Below are 16,116 nucleotides of genomic sequence, written 5' to 3'. Positions count from 1 at the left end.
TATATATTTTCTATAGCTGAAAGTAAAAAAATATTGTTTTTCTTCAAACTTTTTGGCTTTTTTTTGTTTATAGCATGAAAAATAAAAAGCGCACAGGTGATCAAATTACACCGAAAGAAAGCTCTATTTGTGTGAAAAAAAGGACGTAAATTTCATTTGGGTGCAGCATTGCATGACCGCGCAATTATCAGTTGAATTAGTGCAGCGCCGAGTAGCAAAAAGAGGCCTGGTCATTAAGGGGGGTAAATCCTCAGGAGGTCAAGTGGTTAAAGCTGAACCCAGAGCAAACAGCTTATATATTTATATTATATTAGTCTTTGTATTACCTGCCAAAAGATTTGTACACCTGTCCAACCAGTTCTAAAAAAGCACTTTTAGACACAAGATTGGGGCTTATTAGCTTTCTATCATTTCATTCAGTAAGCATAGCTTTCTGCAGCAATCATGGGACAACAAAGAAGGTACGGTTTGTTAATAACGAAAACTTTATGGGGGGGGGGGGGGGAAGAATGACAAATAGCTGAAAATGAATCAACCTGCTATTCACCAGCAAATGAACTACCAAAACAATGGGAAATGTAATAAGAGGGGAAAAAGTCCATAAAAACAACCCCACAATAGTAGATCAGTACGGTCTCATGCGCCCAGATGGGGGTGGAGCTCTGTTGGGAGGCGTTATTGCAATGTCTAAATAATCTCCAATATGGAACCTCTGTGACTGTAATGTGAGTGAATCCTCTGATCCCTTCCTTCCAGAAACTGTGCTTCCAATCTCCTTTATCCTAAAAACAAATACATCAATAAAATATTAGGTGCAGGTAGACCAATTAATATATTTTTTTTTTACAGCTTTGCAGGATATCGCCTCATAAATATGTACAACAAGCAGAAAGAGCCAAAAATTTTAAAAGTTTATATTGTTGCTTTTTTCCTGTTACAATTTTCATTTCATTATAAGAAGCCAAATAAATGGACACGAATACAGGTTTTGCTTTCAGTGGAAGACCAATTCCCCAATCCTCAAGGCGTCTCCTCCCATTGATCTGCATTGTCAGGCTTTCACTTGCAAAGAAGCAGCTGCCTAGTGACAAACAGACACCCCTACTCCCCCATAACGAGTTAGAGTTATCAGTACCCTGTATTGGAAAAGCCTGAACTGAATTCCTAGGGGTAACATTTTTGGCTATATGGATAGGAGTCAGGTGTTCACAAACTTGACCATCTTCAGTGTAGATCTAAAAGCTAGTCTATGGCCGGGCCATGATGACATCACTCGCAGGCACATGGGAATCACATCATCATGGCACAGTGCGGTGTTGTAAATGTACGCCAAGTCGTGCATGAACCCTGCCTGTCACAATTACTGATAGGCCAGGAGAAGGGATGACAGAAGTGACCTGCCAGCTTTATTTTCTGTCTAATTGCATTTTAAAACTTCCATATCCATACTAAATACTGTGTAGTTGAAATAGAAAACAGCTGCCAGCAATCATGAGGAATGTCAAGCTGCCTGCAAGTAGATGGAAAGATATGGGCAGGCCAATAAACATCTCTACATGTTCAGGTATATGTTATAAAATAGGAAACCTTAAAAGCACAACTCCATGAAAAAAAATATGCACCCTACACCGCAAGGGTTAAATGCTCATTTCAGGGGAAGAGGATCAAAAGGATAGGTTCACCTTCTAAAAATAAAAAAAAAAAGCAAATTTTTACAGGAAGAAAGAAAAAAAAAAAAAAAAAAAAAGTAATGCATTTATATATTTTATTAGGAGCCTCTAAAAAGCACAGGTGTCAAACTGGCGGCCCTCCAACTGTTGCAGAACAAAGTCCCATGAAGCCCTACAAGGCTGACAGTTACAAGCGTGACTCCCACAGGCAGAGGCATGATGGGACTTGTAGTTTTGCAATAGCCGGAGGGCTGTCAGTTTGACACCCCTGCTCTAAAGCATTGCACCTGTGATCTGCAGACCACAGGTGCAATGCAGGACTCCAGCCAACTATCAGTGCAAGCTGTCTGCTCGTACCGGCAGGTACTTACATAATGACAGGAAGACTCAATGAACTACCTAAAGAGCTCAACAGCACCATAGAAGCTCATTGAGAACTACAAGCCGACAGCAATTACTTGTAGTTCATTCACAGAATTCTGTACATTAATGCAGCGGCTGTGTGGGCAGAGCCCCACACAGCTGCTATCTCCAAAACAATGACAGCTGGTACAGGGAACTTCTTCCTGTACTGCTGTCATACAAAGGCAGCAGATCGCCAAGCGGCTGCATGAGCAAGTAACATGTTACATGTCCCATTAATAAATATACTTTTTGTGATAAACTTACCAATAATCCCAATCTATCTCAAAATTTCAATAAACCCACATAATCCAAAAGGTGATGATCAAATCTGAATTAAAATAATAATAAATCTCCCTCTAATATATATTCAAAATCATCAAATATACCAATCAAAATTACAAAAATAAAATAAATGTATATAAAAGTGTCCAAATCACCAAAAAATTAATAATAATAATAATAAGTGTCCAAATCGCCAAAAAGGTATGTAATATAAATAAATAAATGTCCAAAAATCCCAAGAAAAACAAAAACGTTCTTTATGTGTTCAGTGAAGCAAGACGATACTCCAAAAATGCCTTGTTATCCTCAAAAGTAAAAAGAAAAATATATCATAGTGTAATATCCTCAAACATATATATATGCTTCACACTGTGCAAAACTCAAATCACACCAAAAAATAGTGAAAAATCAATAAATCAAAATAAACGTGAGAACTCGTGATCACTCCAATCTCAGGTGAATAGTGATACTAGGTACCAATATCCTATATACTCCAGCCAAAGTAGATGCTAAATACCATTACCCTCTTATGGTATATTCAGGCATATACTGTTAGATAGGAAAGCCATTCCTCCATCACTCTTATCCCGGGGTATTCCTCATATGGACAAAGAGAAGGCTCAATCAGGCAGATTTCATAAAAAGATATAAATTTATTCCACACTTACATGTAAAAATCACTTTATCCAGCTCTCTGTACTGCACATTTCAATCTCTGGTTGAAAAAACGATTGTTTCCAACCGACAAAATGGCCGCGGCGACACTTCCGGTTAGCGTGCGTGCGTGATGACGTCACTCCCCTAACGCGTTTCGTCACTTCCGGACTTCATCTGAAGGGATACAGACGTCTGATTGGTCTCTCCTTATAATCCACTGTCTTTTAATGGGGTGAGGCCGGATCCGCCATATTGCATGAGGGAAACATCGCAATAGAACCCCATACAGCCTTCCGCAAACCCCCAATACCGGAAATACAGCTCGCAGTTATACACTAATATCACCAACGAAACTATATATCTATATACAACCTTTCTACATATGAGATCAACACATAACCAGCTCATATGCAGATAGTATATATTCAGGGAATAAGCATATTTAATCTATTAACCAGTACCGTGACGTCATCACGCACGCACGCTAACCGGAAGTGTCGCCGCGGCCATTTTGTCGGTTGGAAACAATCGTTTTTTCAACCAGAGATTGAAATGTGCAGTACAGAGAGCTGGATAAAGTGATTTTTACATGTAAGTGTGGAATAAATTTATATCTTTTTATGAAATCTGCCTGATTGAGCCTTCTCTTTGTCCATATGAGGAATACCCCGGGATAAGAGTGATGGAGGAATGGCTTTCCTATCTAACAGTATATGCCTGAATATACCATAAGAGGGTAATGGTATTTAGCATCTACTTTGGCTGGAGTATATAGGATATTGGTACCTAGTATCACTATTCACCTGAGATTGGAGTGATCACGAGTTCTCACGTTTATTTTGATTTATTGATTTTTCACTATTTTTTGGTGTGATTTGAGTTTTGCACAGTGTGAAGCATATATATATGTTTGAGGATATTACACTATGATATATTTTTCTTTTTACTTTTGAGGATAACAAGGCATTTTTGGAGTATCGTCTTGCTTCACTGAACACATAAAGAACGTTTTTGTTTTTCTTGGGATTTTTGGACATTTATTTATTTATATTACATACCTTTTTGGCGATTTGGACACTTATTATTATTATTATTATTATTATTATTAATTTTTTGGTGATTTGGACACTTTTATATACATTTTATTTTATTTTATTTTTGTAATTTTGATTGGTATATTTGATGATTTTGAATATATATTAGAGGGAGATTTATTATTATTTTAATTCAGATTTGATCATCACCTTTTGGATTATGTGGGTTTATTGAAATTTTGAGATAGATTGGGATTATTGGTAAGTTTATCACAAAAAGTATATTTATTAGTTTATTCACTTCCTAGGGAGGAGGTAGTGTTTTGTGGTTGTATAGGAGCTTTTTGATTGATGTTACATGTCCCATTCTAAAAATTAGGTAAAACATGTAACATGTTCCAGAAGGTGAACTTATCCTTTAACCTTTGCAGTGGAGTGGGCGTCACTGCAAGGGTGGATACATTTCACTTTCATGAAGTTGGGCTTTATACAAAGAAAACTGACTGAAGGACTACCTCATGTACCATTCACAGGGAGCAAAGGATCACCCTAGTCTAGTCCTATTTCCTATAGAATAAAGAGTGCCAATGTATTACTTGCATGTCGGGTTGCATTATAGCACAAGCTCACAATCAGGTGCTTTCCCCCCTTTCTAATCTGTTACCAAGAAAGATATTTCTAATTCATACATGATGTATTATATTTTGATCATCTCTAGATTTATAAATGTAAACATTTGTGTCACAACAGAAATCCCACATATACCTGTAGCTCGGTCGCTTGAGATCTGGATAAACAATAGCAAAGCTGAAATGTGTGCCCTTCTTCCGGGCATCTCCATAAACTTCTTTTACTAAACTGGTTAACTCTTTCAAAGTAGCATCCATCCTATTGAAAACAAAAGAAATAGGTCATCTTACGGGACACATACTTTAGGAACCAGCAGCAGTTGCATCCATAAATTATGCAAGGTTTGGGAAAAGAAGAGTTCTGATTTGATGGTGTTAGCTCCCAGATTAAACTTAACTGGCTCCTGATCACTAAATGATGTGATGTAACCTCACAGGTCTGCACAACCATTCAGTGGTTGGATCAACTGTGCATGATTGCTCACTGGTTAGTGTCTGTAGGCACCATAACACAGGTACTTGATGGCAAGCATTCCTACACTATTACCTTGCGAGGTTCAGTTTAGGACAGAGGAAGGGTTTAGTTTAATGGAAGTGCATTAAAGTGGGCCTGTACCCTGACTTGTACATTCAAGTGTTTACATATTCATTAATAAACACTTATTGAAAATGTGATAAGGCAAGGGGTGCAAAGCATTAACACCCACAAGCCTCAATGGTGGTTGAATACCAACACCACACATTGCACGCTCCGAGCACAGTGACCAAACTGTCACAGACTGCTCCTGGTCACTAGTCATGACCGAGAACCTGTAGGACAGGCTCCCAATCGAGTGATCACTCTGACATCCAATCAGTGGTCATGTGATCAGGAAGTCTAGCCACAACCGCTGCTTTAAGACCCAGTTAAACTTTTTATATCTCCTAAATGTGCATCATTTAGGACAGGGGTGGGCAACTGTGGCCCTCCAGCTATTGTAGAACTACAAGTCCCATGAGGCATTGAAAAACTGTTACAAGCATGATGGGACTTGTAGTTCAACAGCTGGAGGGCCACAGTTGCCTACTCCTGATTTAGGAGATACTTTTTTTTTTTCTGAGAGCCAGCACATGTGTTCTGGAGGAACGGCATACCTGTGGCATTCCTTCAGAGTTCTGTGCCATGGCTCGGGGCTCATGCACGGGGGGGGGGGGGGGGGACGTTATTGCAGTTCGGCCAGAGATCATGAACTCAGAAGGAAGACCCGGTGAGGATGGAAGCCTCTGCGGCGGTGACAGCACATCATTGGAGGGCTGTTTAAAGTATGTGATGCATACTAACATTATGACATCTTGCAGAGGATTTTTATTTTTTTGTGATTTACTTGGTTTACTACCACTTTAAATGCCACAGCAAGCAGGCAGAAAGGCATGCAGCATTAGATAGTAACCCTTTTACTGCCAGCTCTGTTGTACAGACCTGGCAGCAGGGGTTTTTTTTTTTTTTTTTTTTTTAACACACATTGCCAGTCATCAAAAAATCATCACAGAGGCCTTTTGGCAAATACGAATGTAAACGCACACATCATGAGATCCTACACATGAAAACATCAATTGTGATACACATCACCACACCCGCCTGAAGGAGAACAATATTTCTAGCACCAGACCACCTTTGTAATGCTAAACTAATGACCAATAGGGGGCTTTAAATTGGTCACCTATAGAAATTATAGGGTACTGACATTTGTTGCATTTCACGGGCACACACAAATTTAAGGTTTAACATTTATATCCATTTTACTCAGTGGAACCTCAAATTTTATTATTTAATTTTCTGTATGCCTTAAAATTAACTTTAGTGAAATTTTTTTGTGACATTTTGCATTTCCTAGACTTTAATAAAAATAAATATAAATGGATGAACTGCTATTTTTTCCTCTAGGGTGTCTGCTTGCAGAAAATATACAAAATGTTTTTGGCGTTTTCTGTAATCTTCATGCCTAAAATGATTACACTTTTCTAAACTATTCAAAATTCACAACTTCTTTACTGTATAGTGAGAGTAGAATGTAAACAAATATGGGGTGCTGGTAAGCTGCAAGAAGCCTAACTTTAGAGTTTCTGCAATCCTGAAGGATGAATTACTTCACAGTACATGCAGCTAGAGAGGTGTGTTTCAAAGCTCTTTCACTGCTTAAGATTATAGAAACCCCTTAACATCTATAGCCTTGTTAGAGGTGTACTTGAAGCTAAGAAAAAAAAAAAAAAAAACTTAAAATAAAAAGAATGCATTCTCTGTAGTTTATACTGAAATGGAGAGGTCAAGTCCTACCATGTATAAATCTGCAGTTCACTGGATGGGACATTTCCTCTTGCAAACTCATCTGGCCTGTGGTGCCTCCCATTGGTTGTAGTGAACACCCTTAGAAGTAAGGGACATGTCTGAAATTAAGACATTCAACAGGTAGTAGATCAGTTATAGTAGCGTCCCAACATAGGCGACATTTAAGATAACACATTACAAGTGCCCCAGATGCTGATTTTTTACTGGTACCTGCTCTCACTTCCTGTCAGATGTGTTGCAGCAATCGGAGCTGGAAATTTGGCCACCCTCCTTCCCCTGCGGTCTTCTGAGACACTTCACAGATCCCTGAAGACTGCGGGACCATTCACAAAACAGCACGCTTCAAGCATGCGCAATAGGAATCCAGTGGCTTCACTTCCAATTTCCCTTACTGAAGATGATGGCACCTACAGTACATCCAGAAAGTATTGACAGCGCTTAACTTTTGCCACATTTTGTCATGTTACAGCCTTATTCCAAAATGGATTAAATTCATTTTTTTTCTTCAACATTCTACAAACAATACCCCATAATGACAATGCGAAAGAAGTTAATTTTTAAATCTTTGCAATTTATTACAAATAAAATAGATGTACATAAGTATTCACAACCTTTGCTCAATACATTGTTGAAGCACCTTTAGCACCAATTACAGGCTCAAGTCATTTTGAGGAGGATGATACAAGCTTGGCACACCTATTTGTTGGGCAGTTTCTTCCATTCTTCTTTGCAGTACGTCTCAAGCTCCATCAGGTTGGAGGGGGAGCATCTGTGCACAGCCATTTTCAGATCTCTCCAGAGATGTTCAATTGGGTTCAAGTCTGGGCCACTCCAGGACATTCACAGAGTTGGCCCATAGCCACTCCTTTGCTTTGTGGGCTGTGTGCTTAGGGTCGTTGTCCTGTTGAAAGATGAACCATCGCCCCAGTCTAAGGTCCAGAGCACTCTGGAACAGGTTTTCATCAAGGATATCTCTGTACATTGCTGCATTCATCTTTCCTTCAATCCTGACTAGTCTCCCAGTTCCTGCTGCTGAAGATCACCACAGCATGATACTGCCACCACCATGCTTCACTGTAAGGATGGTATTGGCCAGGTGGTGAGCGGTGCCTGGTTTCCTCCAGACATGACGTTTGGCATTCAGGCCAAAGCGTTCAATCTTTGTTTCATCAGACCAGAGAGTTTTGTTTCTCATGGTCAGAGTCACTCAGGTGCCTTTGGGCAAACTCCAGGCGAACTACCATTTGCCTTTTACTGAGGAGTGGCTTCCATTTGACCACTCTACCATAAAGGCCTGATTGGTGGAGTGCTGCAGAGATGGTTGTTCTTCTGGAAGGTTCTCTCCACAGAAAAATGCTGGAGCTCTTTCAGAGTGACCATCGGGTGCTCGTTTACCTCCCTGGCTAAGGCCCTTCTCCCTCGATCGCTCATTTTGGCCGAGCAGCCTGCTCTAGGAAGATTCCTGGTGGTTCCAAACGTCTTCCATTTATGGATGATGGAGGCCACTGTGCTCATTGGGACCTTCAATGCTGCAGAAAATTTTCTATACCTTTCCCCAGATCTGTGCCTTGATACAATCCTGTCTCGGAGGTCTACGGACAATTCCTTGGACTTCATGACTTGGTTTGTGCTCTGACATGCACTGTAACTGTGGGACCTTTATATAGACAGGTTTATGCCTTTCCTAATCATGTCCAATCAACTGAATTTCCCACAGGGGGACTCCAATCAAGTTGTTGAAACATCTCAAGGATGATCAGTGGGAACAGAATGCACTAGAGCTCAACTCTGAGTGCCATGGCAAAGGCTGTGAATACTTATGTACATGTGTTTTTTTTTCATTTTATTTTTATAAATTGCAAAGATTTCAAAACAAACTTCTTTCATGTTGTCATTATGGGGTATTGTTTGTAGAATATTGCGGGAAAATGAATTTAATCCTTTTTGGAATAAGGCTGTAACATAACAAAATGTGGTAAAAGTTAAGCACTGCGAATACTTGCTGGATGCACTGTACATCCAAAATCGATTGAAGATGTTGCTGGATCCCTGGACAGGTAAAGTGTCCTTATATAAGCAGGCACAGTATTTGTAGCTAGTGACTTACATTTTTTGGGGTAGAACGGAGCTCTGCTTTAAGCACCTGAGGAGTCCATGCAGACACTCTGCAGGATCTCAGCCAGGCCCCCTAGACCAGCACCATGTCTGCACATGTGCTGATGTCCATTAACCCTTCAAGTCTGGACACTTACCCAGTTCCGGTCCAGGCCAATTTTCAGTGCTATCACACTTTGAATGACAATTGCACAGTCATGCAACATTGTACCCATATGAATTAAGCATTTTTTGGAGACAGAAAACTTTTTTTGGTGGTATTTATTCACCACTGGGATTTTTATTTATTTGCTATATAAATGAAAGTCCAAAAATGTTGAAAAAAAAGTTTTTCTTATAACATTTTGCAAATAAATAATCTTTCTTCATAAATCTTGGCCAAAATGTATTCGGTTACCTTTTTTAGTAAAATATATAACCCAAATTAGTTTATAAAATTATAATTTTTAAACATTGTTTTATTTTTATATTTATTTTTTTACATACTGTCACCCTAGCAGTACAGTGTCACCACGGTGACACTGTACTACTTGTGGGGGGTGATGATTTTTTTTTTTCTACACTGATTGCTTTTACACCCATAAAGGCTGTAAAAGCAATCATTTCTCATTCTCTCTGGCTATATTCTTGCAGCCATTGAGAACTACTGTGTGAGCTGTGAGAGCTGTGATTGGTCACAGCTTGTCACAGGGTACAAGACTGTTGTGAATAGCCTTGTACCATGTGATCATTCAGATCTCACATGTAGTAAGCAATGTCAGAAGTGACATCTTGCTTACTACAATTCATGTGATCACAGATTGGCCAATCAGTGATCACATGAATCGGGACCTCACACAGAGGTCCTGTACAGCAATCGGTGTACCACCAGATCGTGGTGCCGCGTGCTTCCAGGGAGCGCACACAGCTTGAAAATACGGGCGCTGTTTATAAACGGCAACCCGCTCCTGCACTGCTCCCGTCTGGCCGTTTATGTACATGGGTCGGGTGGGAAGTGGTTAAAGATGGTAGCTCTGGGGAAAAAAAACAAAAGCCAGCTATAGTCAAAGTTTGCCTCAAGACAATACAGAACTCCATTGTGCCTTTACTTATTTTTGTTCTGAGAGAGAGGGACACATTTAAAGGGTTTTTTTTTTGGGGGGAGGGGGGTGGTATTTTTGGCAATGTTTGGCAGGGTGAGGCCCCTCTTCCAGTGAGAGGTGTATTATCAGTACTAGGGTCGTTGGTTCAAATCCCAGCCATGGCACCACCTGCCTGGAGTTTGCATGTTCTCCCTGTGCCTGCGTGGGTTTACTCCCACACTGCAAAGACATGCTGGTAGGTTAATTGGATCCTGTCTAAATTGGCCCTAGTATGTGTATGTATGAATGTGAGTTAGGGACCTTAGATTGTACGCCCCCTGAGGGTTAGGGACGGATGTGAATGTACAATATATATGTAAAGCGCTGCGTAAATTGATGGCGCTATATAAGTACCTGAAATAAATGATGGCTGTGATGGTTATCAATGCTCTGTACACGTCTATGTAGAATGACCAGCTGCTCTCCAACACCTCCCCTCCCCAAAAGAAGGATCACCATGACTGGTCATATAGTGAATGAGGCCCCGCCATGGAACCCACCATACACGGCCCCCGTGTCCGGCCCCCGCCCGGGCCTCAGTACCCAACCCCCCTCTTCCTCACCTTCTCCCGGTCTATCGGCTTCTCCGGTTCTTTTTTTATCTCCTCCTGCGTCACCCGGGACTCCACCGCCATCTTCTCCAGTTTCTAAACTAAACAGAGGCCACCCGGTCCAGAAACCCGTCCACACCGACCCGCTTCCGGCGGCTTCCCTCTACGATTGCACGTTCCGCGCCTTGCTAGCACAACGCTTTACGTCTGACCGCGTGGGGCGTGAGACGTTGCTAATTGATCCTGTTAGGTCGGGGCCGATGCGCATGCGTGTTAGCGAGGCGTTTCTGTGCGTAGCTGATGTGGGTTGTGGTGAAAGCTTAGTACTGCAACCTTAGTGTGTGGGAAGGCCAGGAGACGGACGTTGTGTTCCTCACACTCATCTGTTCTATAGTATGCACACAGTCCTCAGCCCTGTGCCCGGCTCCTATACATCATGTCACAGTGATTCTAAAGGACGTTTAACAATAATAAACATGTCTGCACCTGCTGTGTGTTATGGCTTTGCACAGAGTACCCCTGATCCTCCTCTTTTGAGGTCCCCCAACAGTGTTCCCGACTCCTCCCCCGCTTGTTATGGGGCACTTGTGCTGTGTGCGTCCATTGGCCCCAATGTCTCCCCCAACCCCCCTGCTCCTTATCGCTTCTAGCTTCATCATTCAAAGGAGATTGAGGAACAGAGTTTCCTTCTTTCCACTCTCCATCCTAAAGCTGGTTGATGTGTTCCCAGACTCCCGGGGATAGTGTGGGATCCTGGGAAATATGCGGGGGAAGGGAGACAAGTAATAATAAAGTGATATCAAATCTTTATTAATTTTAAGATAACAAACATGTCATGCTTACCTGCTCTGAGCAATGGTTTTGCAGAGCAGCCCCGATTCTCATCTTCTGGGGTCCCCCGCTGGCGCTTCTGGAACCCCTCCCTTCCGAGTACCCCCCTAGCAAGCTGCTAAGAGGGGGTAATCTTCTGGGGTCACTCCTGAGTCCTGCTGCCTTTGTCCACTTACCCCTGGTTCACATATCCGCGTTCCTGCGGGCCACGTTTTGCGCGAGCGCGAGAGCCCATTCATTTGAATGGACTCCTGTGCCCCGGGACACACAGGGAAGAAGTCCCTGCACTTCTGAAAACACAGCCCACATGGGAACCTCGGTTTCCAGTACGGTTGCAATTTCCAGTGCAGGCGGCCTGCCATTAGAATTAATGGCACCCCCCTCGGGTCCGCATTCTTCTGTGTGGGTGGTGCATATGCATGGATTTTTGGGCGGATCTGCTGCAGCACCACCCGCACATATGTGAACCTAGCCTAACACAGCAGGGCTTTGCCAGCCCCCCACTCCCTCATCATAGGATTTGATTGACAGCAGCAGGATCAGTCTGTCCTGTGAGTGTGGAGCCACACATGTGCAGTGCTGATTGAAGTCGTTTGTGCAGTGCTAATTAACAAAGTTGTTTTTCAATGGTTCAGGTCAGGTTTACGTCAGGATTTTATCTTATTCACAACTGATGACATGTGCAATGCAGAAGCTGTTCCCATAGAAGTCAATGAGCCTGAATTCACACCTGAGCCAGACCACACTGCTCAGAAAATTGACAAGATTCTTCTTCAACTCACACTGAATCTGCACTCCAGTTGCACCACATATACACTATATTGCCCCTCCAAATCAAGCACCTAGGAATGCAGACTGCTTCTACAAACATTTGTGAAAGAATGGGTCGCTCTCAGGAGCTCAACGAATTCAAGCGTGGTGCCGTGATAGGTTGCCACCTGTGCAATAAGTCCATCTGTGAAGATTCCTTGCTACTAAATATTCCACGTTCAACTGTTAGTGGTATTATAACAAAGTGGAAGCAACTGGGAACAACAACAATTCAGACACAAAGTAGTAGGACACATAAAATGACAACGCAGGGTCAGCGCATGCTGAAGCGCAGAAGTCGCCAACTGTCTGCAGGGTCAATAGCTAAAGACCTCCAAACTTTGTGTGGCCCTCAGGTTAGCACAACAACAGTGCAGAGAGAGCTTCATGGAATGGGTTTCCATGGCTGAGCAGTTGCATCAAAGCCTTATATCACCAAGTGCAATGCACCAATTACAGCCTCAAGTCCTTTTGAGGAGGATGATACAAGCTTGGCACACCTATTTTTGGGCAATTTCTCCCATTCTTCTTTGCAGTACCTCTCAAGCTCCATCAGGTTGGATGGGGAGCGTTGGTGCACAGACATTTTCAGATCTCTCCAGAGATGTTCAAGTCTGGGCTCTGTCTGGGCTACTCCAGGACATTCACAGAGTTGGCCTATAGCTGCTCCTTTGTTATGTGGGCTGTGTGCTTAGGGTCGTTGTCCTGTTGAAAGATGAATCGTCGCCCCAGTCTAAGGTCCAGAGTGCTCTGGAACAGGTTTTCGTCAAGGATGTCTCTGTATATTGCCGCATTCATCTTTCCTTCAATCCTGACTAGTTTTCCAGTTCCTGCCGCTGAAAAACATCCCCACAGCATGATGCTGCCACCCCCATGCTTCACTGTAGGGATGGTATTGGCCAGGTGGTGAGCTGTGCCTGGTTTCCTTCAGACATGTCCAATCAACTGAATTTCCCACAGGTGGACGCCAATCAAGTTGTGGAAACATCTCAAGGATGATCAGTGGGAACAGGATGCACCAGAGCTCAATTTTGAGTGTCATGGCAAAGGCTGTGAATACTTATGTACATGTGTTTTGTTTTTGTTTTTTTAATAAATTGCAAAGATTTCAAAACGAACTTCTTTCACATTGGAATAAGGCTGTAACAACAAAATGTGGCAAAAGGTAGGCGCTGTGAATACATTCTGGATGCACTGTATATATCCTTTAACTGCTGTACTGTACAGCAATAGAGCTAATAGGACTGTTTCTCTCCCCATAAGCCCACACTCTTCATGTTAGGATTGGGGTAGCGACAAGCGGAAGAGTAGGTACTCCATTTGAATCATCAGGTGGACACCCTCGTTCTTTGGCTTTGTGTTGTTGAGTCCACAGGACTAGCAAGACACTGCTGTTTGGGGCTGGGAACTGAGATACTCCTAGTTTTGAATGAAGTGAAAATACAGAACAGTGTTGCTGAGAGTTAAATGCCAAAAGGAGGTAGTCAGACAATAAAAGAGGTCAAAGCAAATCCATCAGAAACAGAATGATAGTGTGCAAAGATAGACTGAGCAGATATTAACAATTGTGTCACAAGTGGGTGGTAAGGGTTTACCTTGAGGGGCAACCTGAGAGTCCCTGGTCTTTGCCAGAGTTCCTAATGGCATAGATAGAATTATACAGCTTGCACTCCCAGGCAGCGCCTCTCACTTGTGACTCAAAAGAAACAGAGAAACCTTGAAGTTTCAATCCTTATAGTAAATCAACACTGTTGATGTTAAGACTGGTGTGATGAAAAGAGGAAAGGTAGGTACATCATTGGGGTCATAAGGTGGGCATTCTCTTTCATTGATGTTTTGTTAATGAACCCACTACAACTCAGAAGGGCTCAGTGGTGATACCTAGCATCCCAGGCACACCCCTCTCAGTTCCAAGTTGTTACAATTGCTTGCTGTCCTTAAGCTTATCACCATACGATCGATCCAAGCGTTTCAGTGGCATTTCTAAAACAGTTGGGACAGGTGTGCTGTCAATTTTGAATCTTTGTTCCATAACCTGATAATGGAGTTACTTCTGCACTTACTGGGTTTGATTTTTCATCCTCACCCATGTGATGTTTTAAAGAACCTTTTCCAGAAGTCCCTTGCTGCACGGAACAGTTATCATTAGTGTTGTTATATCATCCATATTGGTAATACCCACTGATCAAATTGTAGTTATTCTCCTCCCACCATCCATTTTGACTGAGGCTTTAAAAACAGGTTCCATTGCCATACAGAAAGCCAATAGGAAGATGGTGCAACTTAGCATATCATCAACCTCCAATAGTTGCCAAGCTGTAGTAAAGTCTAATGCTATGAGAAAAACGTGTACGTTCTCAAAAGTGGTGTTTTATCAGATTTACTATTTGTACAGGCACCTGAATGAATTTAAAAGCAGTCCACAGTAGGGAATACAGAATGAGGAAAGTTTGGATTTGATGCCATAAAATGTTGGCATGTCCTAGGCACAAGGCTAGCCTTGTGGATTGACATATCAATGAAATGATTTTGTTTCAAAACAAATGAAAATATTTTGATTTTAAAATATAATTTAATTTCACAATTGATGCAACTTTGTTTGTTGTAAACATTTTGAAAATCAATAAAAAGTAAATTATAAAAAAAAATAAAATTTAAGGATGAGGTTACCTGAGCTAAACAAATCCAAATAGTCCTCCACTAAAAATGTTTTCTTTCATGATATACTTACCTACAGTTGTGGCCAAAATTATTCAACCCCCACTGAAATTGAGTGTTTTGGCCAGTTTGACATTGCTTTTGATCATTCAGTCATCTTGCTTACATTTACATTAAAGAGGCACTTGTAGGTCAGACAAATATAACATAACAGTTATAATGAAATAACCACAAATGTCTTTTCTGTGCTCACAGCATTATCAGTTTTATTCAACCCCCAAGTGACATTCAATCTTAGTACTTAGTACAGCATCCTTTTACAGTTATAACAGCTTTTAAACGTGAAGCATAGCTTGACACAAGTGTCTTGCAGCGATCTACGGGTATCTTCGCCCATTCTTCATGGGCAAAGGCCTCCAGTTCAGTCACATTCTTAGGCTTGCGCACTGCAACTGCTTTCTTTAAGTCCCACCAGAGGTTCTCAATCGGATTTAAGTCTGGTGACTGCGATGGCCACTCCAAAATGTTCCAGCCTTTCCTCTGCAACCATGCTCTAGTGGACTTGGAGGTATGCTTGGGATCATTGTCCTGTTGAAAGGTCCAACGTCTCCCAAGCCTCAGGTGTGTGACGGACTGCATCACGTTTCCATCCAATATCTCCTGGTACTGAAGAGAATTCATGGTACCTTGCACACGCTGAAGCTTCCCTGTACCTGCAGAAGCAAAACAGCCCCAAAGCATGATTGACCCTCCACCATGCTTCACAGTAGGCAAGGTGTTCTTTTCATCATAGGCCTTGTTCTTCCTCCTCCAAACATAGCGTTGATCCATGGGCCCAAACAGTTCTAATTTTGTTTCATCAGTCCACAGAACACTATCCCACAACTTTTGTGGTTTGTCCACATGGCTTTTGGCATACTGCAGTCGACTCTTCTTATTCTTTGGAGACAGCAAGGGGGTACGCCTGGGAGTTCTGGCACGGAGGCCTTCATTACGCAGTGTGCGTCTTATTGTCTGGGCTGAAACT

The 16,116-nt window shown here is 42.0% G+C and overlaps 1 protein-coding gene across 1 annotated transcript; it reads right to left on the bottom strand.

Moving 5' to 3' along the window:
* Positions 1 to 462: 462 nt before the first annotated feature.
* On the bottom strand, positions 463 to 11,009 carry SAP18 (Sin3A associated protein 18). Its single transcript, XM_089685792.1, has 4 exons — positions 10,803 to 11,009; positions 6,992 to 7,101; positions 4,814 to 4,936; positions 463 to 782 (listed from the first exon to the last, which is right to left on the bottom strand). Exons 1-4 carry the CDS (start codon positions 10,872 to 10,874, stop codon positions 626 to 628), a joined length of 462 nt encoding a protein of 153 aa, XP_089541918.1. The 5' UTR covers positions 10,875 to 11,009; the 3' UTR covers positions 463 to 625.
* Between the last annotated feature and the right edge of the window lie 5,107 nt (positions 11,010 to 16,116).

The sequence above is a fragment of the Staurois parvus genome, unplaced genomic scaffold (genome assembly GCF_062004578.1).
Source record: "Staurois parvus isolate SC_StPar_1 unplaced genomic scaffold, SC_StPar_1.0 ptg000387l, whole genome shotgun sequence".
In the NCBI taxonomy this organism is placed as follows: Eukaryota; Metazoa; Chordata; class Amphibia; order Anura; family Ranidae; genus Staurois; species Staurois parvus.
This window is presented reverse-complemented; position numbering and strand designations above follow the sequence as displayed.